General features: G+C 52.5%; 1 protein-coding gene across 1 annotated transcript in view; it reads right to left on the bottom strand.

The window, feature by feature from the left end:
- Window positions 1–14,876, bottom strand: part of LOC129402217 (uncharacterized) — a 54,048-nt gene extending 39,172 nt beyond the window's left edge. The window contains exons 1-2 of the mRNA XM_055127806.1: window positions 14,674–14,876; window positions 12,238–12,315 (exon numbers count right to left, since the gene is read on the bottom strand). Coding sequence (XP_054983781.1) covers window positions 12,238–12,315; window positions 14,674–14,876 — 281 coding nt within the window. The remainder of the gene's footprint in view (window positions 1–12,237; window positions 12,316–14,673) is intronic.
- Window positions 14,877–16,424: the final 1,548 nt, after the last annotated feature.

The raw sequence follows: 16,424 nt of genomic DNA, 5'->3' as shown, positions 1-16,424 counted from the left end.
AACTCAAAATAATCTGCCAAGTAACATGTGTGGGGACACCAGTGCCAGGGCCTGGCCTGGCCCAAGTTCATCCCATGCCCTCCTCAACTTCATCCCAGACATGGGTCCAGGCCCAGCCAGAATGAAGGGGAGCAGCTGGTCCATTCTATCCCGCCCATAGAAGATTCCTCTCAAGCTGACCCGGAGACCGAATATCTCGCTGAATATCCTGACACCACCGAGATGCATTTGGGTTGTGCAGTCAATACTTAAGAGGCCCTGGGTCAAGCAGAAAACGAAGAATATAACCAAGCTTAAGAAAGCATGGCACCGGGGCTGGAGCGATAGCACAGCGGGTAGGGCGTTTGCCTTGCACGAGGCCGACCCGGGTTTGAATCCCAGCATCCCATATGGTCCCCTGAGCACTGCCAGGAGTAATTCCTGAGTGCAGAGCCAGGAGTAACCCCTGTGCATCGCCAGGTGTGACCCAAAAAGCAAAAAAAAAAAAAAAAAGAAAGAAAGCATGGCACCTCTGCATGAACTGGGTTGAGTGCTCCCCTCCCCCCTTCCTGGCTCTTGATTCCTGGAGGGGGGTTGGAGAGAGGCCGGGGAGAGCTGTGAAGATGCTCACCCAGCTTCCGGTTTCTGGGCATTGCTCAGGGAGCTGCTCTCTGCTGGCCCCTGGCCCCTGCCCCTTCCAGCGCCATCTGAAATGTCACAGATGATGGATCACTTCCTATGGGCGCCTCTTCCTTAATGTGCCCGTTCCCAGGGGGACGGCTCCTTCCTGCCTTTCTCCCGGCACCTCCTATGGGTCAAGGCAGCAGCACACGGCACCCCGGGGGCTCTCAGCGGATGGCAAATGATGTTTCTTTCCCAGAACCACATCATGGGCTGAGACCAGAGCTGGGCTCGGTCCCTGCACAGCAGGAAGGAAATCAGGAAACAGAAGCAGGATGATTAGGGGCAAATTAAGAACGAGAGGGAGTGGGGAGCACAAGAGTCAGAGCGTATTCTCCACAGGGACGGCCGGGCCGAGCTAGCAAAATACTTCACGCAGGGGCTGACACGGCACCTGGCACACAGCCGTCCAAGATACGGCAGCTCAACAGTGATCATGATTGTGACTATTGTCCTTCTCACTCTGGGGTAATGACTGCTGTGGTTTAGTGAGGTAACAAACACGCTAGTGGTGGCCTTGGTGGAACTCCGAGTTAGTGCTCACTGAGACGCTTCCTCCAGAGGCATCTCCCATGGAAACATTAGGTCTCCCGTGGCACTCTGCATTGTGTAGATGTGGGGCTTGATCTTATGGGTGAAAGAAATGCTTGGTTCTTCAGACATGCCGGTACACAGGTTGTTGAGAAGTGGTTTTCCAAAGAAGAGGAAGATACAGACCCTCTCAGCACCTGCCAGGGAAAGTGTGGGCCTCAGGGGGCAGCCAACACAAGACCCCTCATTTTCTTCTCACGAGGAAATCCAGGGTGGATGTCCCCTTTCTGAACATCCCAGTAAGTGCAGACTGCTGCTTCCTGACTTGTGCCCACCACCTCCCTCCACCTGCAGCCCCCTTAATCATGCTGGTGCCACCCACGACCAAGTGGGTAAGAAGATCCTGAGCGCCCTCTCACCAAGCTGCCCTCTTCCGCCCTGCATCCTGCCATGCCAGGCCCAAAGCTCTAAGGAACCCCACAGTGCATGCGGCAGGCCCACGAGCCCGGGGAAGGCCTTGTTCTAATCAAACAGAGGGACGCTGCTGGACTGACCTTCCCTGACCCTGTGGACCCTCCTAGAACATGGCATCCGGAGGCCAGCCAGATACAGCAAGCTCACAGACTGACCAGGGCAGGTGGGAGGCCAGAAAGACCCAGAACTCCCAGGATTGCCTCTGACGTGTCCAATATGACAATCACCACTCGAGAACGCGAAAGCGGCCTGCAGTGAGATGCTCTGCGGTCACTGGGTGGGAGTTGTGAGACCCTCCCAAATGCAAGAGGGTCCCAGAGAGCCTCTCACTGGTCCTGATGCAGGGCGGAGAGATTCGCAGCTGCGGTTCCTCTTAGAGCGTTTCTCAGGCGGGGCTGGGAGTGCCTGAGCTGTCCACAAGGGTGGTGCTGATTTGTACTTTGTGCAGCCTGGCTTCTCACGGACCCAGAACCTGTGCCTGCAAATGCAGGACTAGGACAAGGTGTGTGTGTATGGGGGGGGGAGGGGGATCACAATAGGAGGGAGAGAGGGGGAAGGGTCCAGAGAGAGGGGGTGCTCTATGCCCTCCCAGTGAGTCTGGCCTTATATTAGAACCATGGTGCTCCTTATTCTTTGCTAAGAAGAAAAACCGGCCTTGGTTCTGGATGGAGTGGCGGGGGGTTAGGGAGGTAGGGAGGTGGGGGCCGTGTTCTGTTCCTGGCAGGGAGCCCCCACGCCAGCTGTGAGGGAGCGCAATTGCCTTTTCATTGCTCTTGGGTCAGTGTGGAGGAGAGCAGCCTTTGAAGGCTGATCGCCGGGTCTGGCCTTGATTTTCAGGTCGGCGAAAAATAAAATCCTGAAGCACTGCAAGGAAATGTCCCAGCAGAGGCTTGTTTCAGGCGATTGTCCTGAGAGCAGCCCTGGGGCCAGGGACAGTGTTCAGGCCTCTTTTAAGGGTGTGGACACAGCCGGTGTTGCTCAGGGCTCACTCCTTACTCTGCACTCAGGGACCACTGCTGCCCAGCGCAGGGAACCCTATGGGGTGCTACTGAGCCTGGGTCGGGGTCCAGTGCAAGGCAAACGCCCTGCCTGCTGTCCTATCGCTCTACCCCCCTCATAGCCCTCTTTTAGGACCCATGGATTGACCCACTGGCTTGTCTTTCTTTGCTTTGCGAGGATTTTGCCTGGTCCTTGCAGAGCAGGAGAGAGCCAGGGTTTTTATTCCTTGCCTCCCAGAGATCAGTAAATGTACAATCCTTAACGTTTCTCCCTTTGATAGTAACTCTAGGGAAATTGACATGGATAAAAACAAAACAAAAACAAACATAGGTCAGTTGCTAAGTTACAAGGAGCCTTAAAAGCTTTTCAGAAATAGCAGGTACTGATCTTGGTTAAAATATAAATGGAAGTTTTTATTTTGAACCCTACTTAACCCCATTCTGAACCTCCTACTGGCCCGTTGCTAGGATCCTCCCCCCCCAAACATTCTCATTTCTTTCCATGTCTTTAAGACCTCATTCTCCTCCAGCCTCCAGCTATAGTGGGGCTTTTATTGAGTCTGAGGTGCTCAGAGCAGGGGGAAGAGCATGGAGGATTCTAGGGAGTGGCATGTATTTTGTCTGATCTCCTCTCCTCAGCTCTTTCTTGGTGTCTCAAACAAAGCCAATCGCTGGACGCATGTTTTTGTTTGAGTGCGTAATCAGGCCTCAGAGAGTCTCGTGGGGCTGGAGAGATAATACAGAGGCAAGATGCTTGACCTGCCTGCAGCAAACATGGTTTTGATTCTTAGCACTGCATACAGACCCCAAACACCAGTAGGAGTGATGCCTGAGCACAGAGCTAGGAGGAAGCCCTGAGCTCTGCTGGGCATGCCCCCCCCCCCAACACTTATGCGCGCACGCACTTGCACACACATTCACAGATAGCCTCAGGGCTGTGGCCCAGTGGCAGATACTCACCTAGTATGTGTGAGACTCTACTTTGATCCCTGGTACAATGTGGCCCTCCAAACACCACTGAGGCGACCCCAATTGCTGAGCGAGATGTACTTCCACTTTTAATTTTCTTTTTGGGTCACTCCTGGCTCTTCACTCAGGGATCACTCTTGGTGGTGCTCAGGAGACCATATGGGATGCCAGGGATCGCCCCTGGGTTGGCTGTGTGCAAGACAAATGCCCTCCCCGCTGTCCTCTCCCTCCAGCCCCCAGGGCATGTTTCCTGAGCACCACTAGCTGTGTTCCCCAAATCCAAAACCAAACCCAGGCTCTGACATAGCCAAGCGTCTGCTCTGACTCTGACGGCCTTTCCCCGCCTCCCTTTGCTAGTCACTAGACTTCTCTCATCTTCCAATTTCCCAACCCAGCTCTGCACTTTCCCGTGAAGGCATTCCAGGAAGTCCAGCCAGAAAAGATGCCTCTTTCTGGAGCTCTCGGTCAGGATCTGCAAGCTCTCTCCATTAACACCCGATCACTCCCAACCAGAACGTCTCTCTAGCTAGTTAAGGACTCACAGATGCCCCTCAGGTAACTGAATTAACCATGTTTTGAAGCATACCAGCACTAGAATTTCTGAGATGGGCAATGAATGATTTAATCGTGGCTTAAGTACACTCTCCAGATTCTGGGGCCATGGTGGGGGAGTGGCACTTACCTTTTCTTTGCTTTGCCTCTACTAAGCTGTCCCCCTTCCCCCCATTTGTCTGTTTCTCGCTAACCAGCTCTCTACCGTCCTCATCAACCTCAGTCAGGTGGAGTCTGGCCGTCATCAGAGACGTGCTCTCCCAGTTCACAGGGACCCTTTCCTTCCCGGGATGCGTTCCCTAACCACTGAACTCCCTTCAGGGCCCGGTTCTCTGGTACACACACAGGTCGTCTTCTGCCAGATATGGGGGGAGGGAGGGCAGTGATCTCTCAGTCACAGTCTGTTGGGGAACTTCAGCTTTGCAGAACTACAGATTTAACAAAAGCTTCATTAGCGGTGATTATCCACTTTACAAAAGATTCCTTTAAATAGCAAATTCCCAGAATGGGCTTAAAATAGGTTTAATTTAACCTCCATCCCATTTGTACAGCCTGTTCAATAACACGCTGATTGTCAGAGATGAGGTACACTTGAGCTTATTTATAGACGAATTGCTTGTTTGTCCCTTTAAACCCCCTACTTCTTACCTAGTAGACCAAAGTCCCTTTTTTAAAGTCTTTAAGACTCATGTCTGTGGGAAAAGGGGTGCCTCGGGCTAGGCTTGGCTCAATTTCATCATCACAGTTGCCCATGATTGAATAGATGGAATGATTTGTTCTAAAAAACAAAACCTCCCCAAACAGAAAAACAACCAAATAAACCAAACAAGAAAACAAAAGGACTGTCCCTGACCCAGCCTCTCCCACCCCTCGGCCCTCCCTGTCTCCCAATCAGCAGTAATATTCTTGTTCCCCTGTGATTAGCGTCTGAGCTCCGAGTCCCATCACCATGGTACTGTTACTCCGTACATGGTCTTTGAGGTAACAAAGAGAAACAGAGTAACCTCCTTCTCTGTACCCACCATCAAAACCAGACAAAGGGGCGGCTCATGCGAAATTTCTCCATGGTGCATTCCAGGTCACGTGATCTGGGTATTTCCACCCCCTCTCTCCCCACCACACACACACACACACACACACACACAGACACACACAGACTCCAGCTGCATCCACAGGATTCTTCCTGATCTGGCGGGAAATGAACGAGGTAACGAGAAGAAAGCTCAGCTTGCCCCTCAGTTCCTACTGTGCTCCCATGGTACCTGCTAAGAACCTGGGCTGCGGAGCATGGGCATGTGCCTTATTTCTTCCTCTCTGTCAGACCATCAGTTCCGGTGGGGCATTGATCCCCTGGGCCTAATCTCAGATGCTGCAGTCCCTAGCCCAGGGCCTGGCGGACTTGATAAACAGGGGAGAGACTGTGGACACCAATCAGAGTTTTGTCTTTTGTTTCCTTCCGGACTTGTCCAGCGGAGGCCAATTTGTCTCTCACTGATGCCTGCTAAGCCCAAGTCCTCAGCCTTGGGAATCCAAGTCCACCTTCCCCATGCCTAGGAGTCATGTCCAAGCCCATGGCCGGAACACTCCCCGCAGTTAATTCACTGCTGTTGTTTAGAAATGTTAATAAATCAACATGATTGGTCAGGTGTCAGGGGGAAACAAATCAAAACGTTTTAAAAGCCACATCAACCTTTCCAGGTAAATGAGCTCCAGGCACTAGGCAATGGGGCCCGTCCAAACAGCCCAGGAGAACCAACCAGGATGTTTTAAGTACCAAGACCTGGACACAACCCTTGACAATTTTTATTTACTTGATCTGGGGAAGTGGGTCAGGCATCAATATTTTGGCTTTGCTCTTTGGGGTGAAGGGTGGTAGAGTTTTGGGCCATAGTTGGCAGTGCTCAATTCCTGTCTCTGTGACCCGGAGGGATTGCTGGCAGAGCTCAGGGGACCATACCTGTGCTGGGAGTTAAATCAAAGTTGACCAAAGTTGACATACAAGGTGCCTCACCTCTCTGACCCTGGTTTTGCATTTTTTCCCCTTTGGGGACACACCTGTTGGTGCCCAGGAGCTGCTCTTGGCAATACTGAGGGGGCCACAGTTGGTGCAGGGGCCTGACCCTGAGTCTGCCGTGTCCAGGCCTGATATTCGGCATCAACAACCTCTCTGGCCGTTGAAAATTGAGCTCCTGGGTCAGGGCTGGCGCCAGTAATCTTGACCCTTCCCTGATACAGAGTAGGCCAAAGTTCTGCAACTTCCTCATTTCCCGAGTGGGCACTTGGCAATCTCACTGACAGGCCCTTCCTGGCCTGTGCCCAGGTCTTGAAGCCGAAAGGGAAAAGCAGTTTCTGGTTCCTTTCCATCGCCCCTGGAGGTGTTTGCTCTAGAGCAGATGCAGAGCAGCCCGAGATGTGCTCAGTGCTGGGACGCACGCTGGGCATGTGTGAGTTCCCGAGTCAGACGCTCAGCACCATAAAGAAAGTGAGCGTCGGGCTGAGCCGGGCCCAAAGGGGGACTCAGGGGCTGTCAGAGAACAGCTTTGCCTGGGCCCATCTGGACGGAGACTTTCTTTGGCACGCTGTGCAGTCTTCCAGACACCGGGTGCAGCTTCTGCAGTGATGGTTATTTATTTAGTTTTTGCTTGTTCACTTAGTGAAGCTTGCTTTATCTTCCTGCTTTTTATTTTATTTGAATTTTTTTAATTGAATCATCATGAGATACAGTTACAAAGCTTTCATGATCAAGTTTCATCATACAATGTTCCAACACCTATCCCTCCACCAGTATCGATCTCCCACCTACAATGTTCCCTGAATCCCTTTTGTCACCCCCACCCCCGCCCCAGCCTGCCTCTATGGCAGGTACTTTTCTTGTTATTGTTGTTGTCCTTCTTCTTCTTCTTCCTCTTCCTCTTCTTCTCGTCCTCCTCCTCCTCTTCCTTTCCCTTCCCCTTCTCCTTTCCCTTCCCCTTCTCCTTGCCCTTCCCCTTCCCCTTTCTTCCTCCTCCTCCTCCTCCTCCTCCTCCTCCTCCTCCTCCTCTTCTTCTTCTTCTTCTTCTTCTTCTTCTTCTTCTTCTTCTTCTTCTTCTTCTTCTTCTTCTTCTTCTTCTCCTTCTCCTTCTTCTCCTTCTCCTCCTTCTCTTTCTCCTTCTCCTCCTCCTCCTCCTCTTCCTTCTTCTTCTCCTTCTTCTTCTTCTTTTTCTCCTTCTTCTTCTCCATCATACTTGATCCTTTGTCCACTTTTAGCACAACTCTCCCATCCAGAGCGATCCCTTCCAACCATCATTGTCACAATGGTCCCTTCTCTATCCCAGCTGCCCTCTCCCCCAGCCCTTGAGGCCAGCTTCCAACCATGTACCATTCAAGTGACAGTTGTTTCCTTCTTCAGCACAGAGCTCATGACAGTACTTGGAGAATGCTGCTGAAGACGCCTGCAGAATGAGGGGTGCTTTCCCAGGCTCCCATGTCACTGGATGGAGGTCAGCTTGAGTGCAGCATGACCTGACCATGTCAGCTCTAACCCCCTCACCAGGGAGATGGGGGACTACTGCGCCTGGGCAATGCCAGGCCCCAGAGGGAGCATTTGCCGGAGCACCACAGATGGCAGCCACTATTCAGAGCTAAGGATTTTGAGTGCTTTGAGAACACGCTTTATACTTGCTGGCCAGGGCCTGAGTATCCCTTTCCTGGACCTCTGAGAGGTCAGTGGTGTTGTTGCCAGGTTTTATGGGGGGACTTTTGGGGGCTCAGCGAAACCCTAGTGGGTTCTGGCTGTGGAGATGCTTAGTGTCAGAGCCTAGATGAGGGTGCCAGAGCACTGCGCCTCCCTCCCCTAGGGTCTCCTGGGGGGTCCCAAGCAGAGCTCAGGAGGCCATCATTCTTGGCCAATTGACCCTGAAGACTTGATGCTTAGTCCAGGGGTGCTGTGGACTGCCTGGCGGTGCTCCCTGGCAGCAGGGTCGCATCTCAGGTTCTTGCTTGGCCCCCACACAGGCCCTGACCCTGTGCCCTGGGCATCTCCAGGGCCCTCACCTGGCGGATCTCGCCTGCTTCCAGCTGGGGGCAGGAAGGCACATTTCTGGGCTCAGCTCTCCGAGAGCTCACGTGGTGGCTGCTGTGTGTGCTCCATGAGTCTCTTGTCACCTGCAGGCCCACCAATCCTGCTTATTATTATTTTTAATAATTTGCTTGGGGGGGCTGGAGCAATATCACAGCGGGTAGGGCATTTGCCTTGCACGCGGTCAACCTGGGTTCAATTCCCTGCATCCCATATGGTCCCCTGAGAACCGCCAGGGGTAATTCCTGAGTGCAGAGCTGGGAGTGACCCCTGTGCGTTGCCGGGTGTGACCCAGAAAGCAAAAAAAAAAATTTGCTTTGGGGCATACCCAGTGGTGCTCAGGTTACTCCTGGCTCTGCATGCAGGGATCACTCCTGGCAGGCTCAGGGACCACAAGGGGTGCTGGGGATCAAACCGGGTTGTCTGCATAAAAAGCAAGTCCCTTACCCACTGTACTATTGCTCTGGCCCCTAGTCCTGCATTTGGGGGGAGCAGGGCTCTCTGCATTGTGGGGTACCCCCAAGAAGGAATTCATGCATCTCCCTGGCTTTCCCTGACACTAACCTCTGACATCAAGGGTTGTTCTTGGGGCGCGGTTAACCTACCTCGCCTCCCGGCTCTTATCAGCAAGTACTTTCACCTGCTGAATGAAGTGTGGCCCCTTAGCGCCCCCAGAGCGAAAGCTCTTGGAAGAGATCATCCAGTTCCCGAGTCCCCCCTCCACTACTGCAAATTGTGCTCTTGGATATTTGCTCAAGTGTGGCATTTCCGTCAGCCCCTGCCGTTCATTCTGCCTCCATTTTGAGAGGGGAGGGTTCAGATTCTCTGGTGAAGAGGGCTTCTTCCTTCCTTCCCGGGAGCTCTGGGATGTGATTGAGGAGGCATGGGAGACTCAGTGTAGTAAAGTCCCTTTCAACCCAGCTCCCTCCCGTCTCCCAGGAGAGCAGCAGTACTTGGAGACTCCATGAGGGGGCGCTCCCCCGATCCACAGCCTCCAGGTGGGACTGTAGGAAGCTTCCAGTTCCTCCTGAAAAATGAAGACAAGCTCAGATGGAGAAAGTGAGTGTGCCAAGTGTGTGCTGTTAAAGAGGGGTAGGAGTGTGGCGACCCCCTTGCATGCCTCACTAAGTAAAGGAGCAAAACCTCACAGGCCCTTGCAGGCTGGCAGGGGCTCTGCTGGGGAGCAGAACCCGGGACCCCTCCTTTCAGAGATGTCTTTCTTCTGGGGCTCATCGTTGATCAATTTTTCTCATCGCGCATCACTCGAGGGTTGTGCCATATTTTCCCATTGAGTGTCAAGACAGGTTCTTGCTGTTCTCCTCTTGCTGAGGAGGTGAGCGGTTGGTCATGCCAGCTGTGTGACCCAGGGGAAGTAGCTCAGCTCCTCAGCTAGGAACTCAGAGGGGGAGGACTCCTTGCCTTAGAGAGCTGTTGTCAACCCTCCCCAAACATGGTGGCCACGTTGGTGACTGCTGTTCCAGGCAGCTGACCGCATTCTATAGTCTGATGCTTCTCACATATTCCCGGGGAAGGACTTCGAAAATATCCAGTTCAACTTGGGTGGAAAGGGAGAGTGTGAGTCAGAAAGAGAAAGACAAAAAGCAGATGATCTCATTCACATGCCAAGAGACAAAGCCAGGGGTTAGACCATCCCCAGAGGGACTAAGATCTAAGGGTACTGGGAGGAGGGAGGGGATGGGGGAGGAGAATCGTGGGGCATCCTGGCACTCTGGCCTTAAAAGGACTGTGGTGCAGGGACACTTTGGTGGTTGTGAAGATGCAGTGACTTTGTACTCTAAAACCATAAATGTTGGTGTTAGATGCTTGAAAGTCAATCATGAATAGCTTTGTAACTCTAATTCACAATGATTCAATAAATTTTTTTTAATTTAGAAAAAACATTAAAAAAACCATAAATGTTAACACTATTGTACCCATGATACCCAAACTACAATAAAAATTAGAAAATAACATTTCCAACCCATAGTAATTTCACAACATATCATCACATTGAATACATAGAAAAATGAAATAGGAAACAGGCCAATGGAATTCCAACTCCAAGCTTTATTTTTTATGATAGCTTATGAAAACTTAGTAAAATTAAAATTTATTTAATTTGGGCTGGAGAGATGGTACAGTGGGTAGAGTGCTTACCTTGCACATGGCCAACCCAAGTTTGATCCTTGTCATCCCATAGGGTCCCCTGAGCACCGCCAAGAGTGATTCCTGGGTGAAGAGCCAGTAGTAGTATTGCCATGTATGGCCCCCAGCACAAACAAAAACTTCATTTAACTTTTTTTTTAGGGGCCGGAGCGATAGCACAGCGGGTAGGGCGTTTGCCTTGCACGCGGCCGACCCGGGTTCGATCCCCGGCATCCCATATGGTCCCCCAAGCACCGCCAGGAGTAATTCCTGAGTGCAAAGCCAGGAGTAACTCCTGAGCATCGCTGGGTGTGACCCAAAAAGCAAAAAAAATAAAATAAAATAAAAATAAAAAAAATAAAAAATAAAAAAAATAACTTTTTTTTTAATTTGCTTTTTGGGTCAGACTCAGCGATGCTCAGGGGTTACTTCTGGCTCTGTGCTCAGGAATCACTCCTGGCAGTGCTTGGGGGACCATATGGGATGCCGGGGATTGAACCCAGGTCGTCCGCGTGCAAGACAAACATCCTACCCGTTGGGGCTGGAGTGATAGCACAGCGGGTAGGGCGTTTGCCTTGCACGCGGCCGACCCGGGTTCGAATCCCAGCATCCCATATGGTCCCCTGAGCACCGCCAGGGGTGATTCCTTAGTGCATGAGCCAGGAGTGACCCCTGTGCATCGCCGGGTGTGACCCAAAAAGCAAAAAAAAAAAAAAAAAACATCCTACCCGCTGTGCTGTCACTCCAGCCCCTCACTTAACTTTCTTTTGGAGAGGTGTGTTGGACCTACCACACCTGGCAGTGTTCACGACTTACTTCTGGCTGTATGCTCAGGGGTCACTTCTGGCAGTGCTCAGCGGACTATGTGGGGTGCTGGGAATCAAACTGGACAGCAACTGTGTGCAAGGCAAGTGCCTTAACCCCTGGACTACATCTCCAGTCCTTATTTAACCAGGTTACATCCAGATGCCTGGAAGAAGGAAAAGTTTTAATTACATTTCTATGTTCCAATGCAAATGATACTTCGAGGACACAGAGAAAGTCGATTTTTTTTTTTAATGGTAGGGTCCATAGAAATAAAATCACGATGTCAAATAGCTATAAATGTTTTGAAAAACTGACTTTCAATTTCTGTTCTTGCTTGTCAGGGAGCAAACGACTTGTGGACAGCCACCAGCTTCCAGCCACACCCCAGCCACTGGCTTCAGCTCTCGGCCGGCCGCCCTCTGCCTTCAGCACAGGCCTGTACCTCCGGCTGTCGCTGGCCTATGGGGCTGCCGTTGGCTAGCCCTGGGGGCCGCCTCTCACCTGCTGCTCTCAGAAAGGATTCCCAAGTAAACGTTCGAGTCAGGGCCCATCAACACTGGACACCCCAGTTTTCAGTTCTTTTTCTTTTCTTTTCTTTTCTTTTCTTTTCTTTTCTTTTCTTTTCTTTTCTTTTCTTTTCTTTTCTTTTCTTTTCTTTTCTTTTCTTTTCTTTTCTTTTGCATTTAAGAAATGATTTTTGTCAAAGAAATAAACACCATATCGTGTTTATTTCAACACGCGTCGTACAAGCCAAGATTGGAAGGTGCCTGAGTTCCACTGGCAGATGTCTGAGGCCATGGAAGTGGCTCCCGCGCTGTGCAACGCCAGGGAAGCTGCCGTTTGCTGCTCGGCCCCAGAGTTATTAGGCTTGATGGGAGGAAGGAGGCCGAGAGAGGCGCTGTGCGTGCTTCCTTGCTGGGGAGGACAAAGAAACAAAAGCGAACAGAAAGAAGATGAAATAAAAATGGCCTGTTAGACGATGCAGCAGACAGACAGCGGGAGGCGGGCGGAGAGGCAGGGCAGGCCCAGGTGAAAGGGGCTCACTTTCTGCTGCAGCCGGAGCCGACGCTGATGGCAGTCAGTTCAGACACTGATTTACAGCGCTTTGCGTCCGCCTGGTAGCTGCAGAAGGGTACAAACCCAGTTTGCGCCCATGAAAATTCAACAACACGAAAATGCGAACAATTCAACAACACAATCATTGCTGGTGGTGAGAAAATGTCTCCGAGATGAGCAGCTGAGGAACAATGCAGCCCGGCAGGCAGAATTCTCCAGCTCAGAACCAGGAGCAGCTTTGAATGACCTGAGTCCTGAATTCCAGGGGGGCCCTTTGAAGCCTCTCTTGTGCTCCCTCTCTCCCTTTCTCCCCCCTCCTCTCCTCTCCCTCTCCCTCTCCTCCCCTCTCCCTTCTCCTCCTCTTTCCCTCTCCCCTCTTTCCCTCTCCCCTCCTCCCCTCTCCCCTCCTCCCCTCTCCTCTCCTCTCCTCTCCTCTCCTCTCCTCTCCTCTCCTCTCCTCTCCTCTCCTCTCCTCTCCTCTCCTCTCCTCTCCTCTCCTCTCCTCTCCTCTCCTCTCCCCTCCTCCCCTCTCCCACCCTCACCCCTCCTCTCCTCTCCTCTCCTCTCCTTTCCTCTCCTCTCCTCTCCTCTCCCCTCCTCTCCTCTCCCCTCCTCTCCTCTCCCCTCCTCCCCTCTCCCACCCTCACCCCTCCTCTCCTCTCCTCTCCTCTCCTCTCCTCTCCTCTCCTCTCCTCTCCTCTCCTCTCCTCTCCTCTCCTCTCCTCTCCTCTCCTCTCCTCTCCTTCCCTCCCCTCCCCTCCCCTCCCCTCCTCTCCTCTTCTCCTCTCTTTTCCACTCCTCCTCTCTCCTCATCTCCCCCTCTCCCCTCTCCCCTTTCTCTTTTCTCTTTTTCTGTTTTTATTTTTTGGGTCACACTCAGTAATGCTCAGGGGTTACTCCCGGCTCTGCACTCAGGAATTATTCCTGGCAGTGCTTGGGGGGGGGGTCATATGGGATGCTGGGGGTCGAACCCAAGTGCAAGGGAAACACCCTCCCTGCTATACTATCACTCCAGCCCCAGGCCACACAATTTCTAGGGAAACGTTTCTCAGATTGCAAATGTCATGCTTGCTACCATACGCATAGTCGGGGCAGGTCAGTGATTAATACAATCTAAGTCCCATATAGACATTTACTTATTGTTTCCATCACCCCGTTTGCTGCTGTTCAGACTCACTCTCCTGCTCTCTGATAATCGTACCTTTGTGGTTTACGACCTGCTTGTCTCTGCCCAGCTCCTGCCCGGGGTCACTCCGAGGCTCGGCTCTGCTCTAACTTTTCCCTTTTATCAGGAGAGAGACAAGTACCAGCCCATCTCACCCACCCAGAGGAAGTGTACAAGAACAAAGCAGGGCCAGACCTGTGCAAACTCTGGCTACTTCGGAGGAGAGGGGCGAGCGGGTGCGGTGGCTGGTCAGTGGTATGCCGCCACTGGAGCCCTATCAAGTGTAAGTCTTTGCTCTCTTGTGACTCAATCTTAGCTCAACAAAAGAAAGAGAGAAGAATTTCCTAAGTTCCAACCTGCTACTTAGGTGGTTATGTCCCGGGAAAAGAGTTTCGCTCGCACATTGATCAGACCAGATGCGAGGCTACAAATGGAAGGCCCCTTTATTGCTAGCTTGAGCTAGGGTCCGAGTCTCATCCAACACAGTGGAGTCTTGACAAGGACCCCGACTCCGAATTCTGAAGAGCATCTATAGGGTTTGGTTACACAACAGCAATTTTCCATGAACTGACAATATATTTCCTGTTCTGGTCCCTGTCTGGTCCCATGATTCCAGGGACCAACAGTATGTTTCCAGTTTTTGGTCCCAGTCCTGTCCGGTGACTCATCTCCATTGTCCCTCTCTACTTGGCTAGGCACCACTGCCCATGCCCCCTCTTCTGATAGGCTGTTGCCAAGGGTTGGTCTATCTGCCCAGGGTGATATTGTTTACTGAGAAGTTGGGACCTTCTGATGGGGGAAACCGAGACTTAGGCCTGCTGAGTTTCAGTCTTAAAGTGAAGCCTGTCATGGCTCCACTTCAGCCTCACAAAGTGTCCAGGTTTGACCCCTGTCCTGGGCTCCCTGGCCCCAGATCCATGGGTGATCCTGACCCGGGAACGGAAGTCTGTCTCTGCCGCAGGCATCTGGCACCCAGGGGGTTGAGGACCAAGGATGGTCTGGTGGCCTCATCCTTCCTCCACACCCGCTTTCTGGCTCCCCGCAGCTGCTGCTAGAACCCGTGTCTGCTGTCTGCCGAGAGAACCTGTCTATCTCCTCTCGGAAATGAGGCAAAGCTGCGGAAGGGGGAGCTGAGGAGGGATGGTCTGAAAACTTCTGTTCCAAGTGCCAGTGTGGGTTTGCCATCGGGGAGAGTGGGGCTCAAGCCCAATGAGGACCAGAAGGGATTTGTGGCCAAGGAACGGAGGAGGGGGCATTGCCAGTAGGGAAAACGACCCCCAGGAAGCCCCAGGGACAGTGCAGGATTCTTGCCAATGGGGCTCCACAGTGGGAAGAGATGGGACAGAGATGGGAGCTCCGGATTGGCCTGGCCCCGGTGACACTCATGGAGGGGGGGCAGGCCAATGAGTGTTCGGTCAATGGCGGTCAGTTTCGGCATGGTGGAGCTGGCCCTCTTGGTCATCATGTGTCCTTCATGTGAAACCTCGATAGCATTCCAGACCATGAGCACTGTCACATGAGATGCAGCCTGGTTATTCAGAGCTGCTTTCGACCAGACCGCCTGCTATAAAAGGTTGTTTGTTTGTTTTTGTTTTTGGAGGTGTGGGGGAAGCCTATTGTGCCCTCTGCGATTTAAAGAGTGTTTTAAGGTAGGGGGTGTGGGGGGTGGGTAGGGCACGCGCTGCTGTGCTCAGGGCACACTCCTGGAGGTGCTGGGGGCCCATACATGGTACTGAGCTCAAACAGGGATCAGCTGCCTGCCTTAGCCACTGCACCCTCTCTCCAACTTCTGCTATTTCATCTTTTGAGATTTAAAATAAATTATTAATTAAGTTTATTGATTCCCCTTGAATTACAAAGTTATTCATGATTGGGCTTCAGGTGTACTGGTCCCTTCATTAGTATGCGCGTCCCTCCACTCATGGCCCGTTTCTCTCCCACCCCACCTTCTCTCTTGTGGCCTCCACTGCTGTTACTGACAGAGCATCATGCGTATCGAGTTGGTGTTCCTTGCCCTGTCTTCTCCCCTCACCCACATCACTGACAGAAGCGAGCTTCCCACTGAAGCCCCATTTCTCTGCTCTCTGTTCCTCTGGCCTTGGGGAACTGATTATTTCCCTCCTATGAGGTCACTCTGCCTGTCCTCTGACTCAGTTTACTCAGCACGAGACTCCAGACTCACACAGATAGCAGCAAACCACCTGCCTTCATCTTTTCTTAGAGCCGAGCCATTGAGTAGATGTGTAGACGCCCCATAGCTTCTCTACCCTCTCACCTGTTCTGGGCACTTGGGCTGCCTGCAGATATTAGCTAACAGAGCAGTGCAGCTGGCTTTTCTGCAGCGGGTTTTTGGGGTTATTTTCAGAGCCATAGAATTGCTGGGGCAGGTGGAAGCTCCAGCCCCAGTTTCCTGAGGAGTATCTGGATTGCCTCCCAGACCTGTTTGCGCAGCACCAGGGGTCAGAGGCTTTGTCTTGCAGACGTAAAAATAACTCCGACATTCAAACAGCAGATCAGTTCCAGGGGGTGGGGTTGGGTCCCCAATGCTGTCTGAATCACAGACTCTAGATTAACACACACGTTTTCTGGAAAGCCCCAAGAGAGGCTTGTCTCACGCCATCAAGCCTGGAGGAAGGAGGCTGTCGGCTTCAGCCTGTCACGGCTGCTTGGCCCGAGTCCTCCCTGCCACCAGCCCTCAGACGTGGGGACGGGCTGTCAGAGGCGGTCACGGCTGTGGTCAAGGCCCTGTGCTCGCTGAACCCCAGAACACATCAGCCCCCTGCTGGAAACTTGGGCCTCTCTTTCCCCAGCCCGCTGCTGGCACAAGGCTGAGGGTGGAGACTCCCCCAGAACAAACGGCCACAGACATGCATCTCCACCATTGCAGGGAGCAGCATGGGGAGTGGTGCTGACGCTGCAGCTCAGAGGCGGCTCAAACGGGTGTCTGGGGCTGGGGATGGTCATTCAGGCCAAGCGCTTCATCAGGGAAAGAACTGCTGGAGCCAAAGGG

Source organism: Sorex araneus, chromosome 1 (assembly GCF_027595985.1).
Source record: "Sorex araneus isolate mSorAra2 chromosome 1, mSorAra2.pri, whole genome shotgun sequence".
Lineage (NCBI taxonomy): Eukaryota > Metazoa > Chordata > Mammalia > Eulipotyphla > Soricidae > Sorex > Sorex araneus.
Note: the sequence above shows the minus strand (reverse complement) of the source record. Positions and strands in the feature narration are given on the sequence as shown.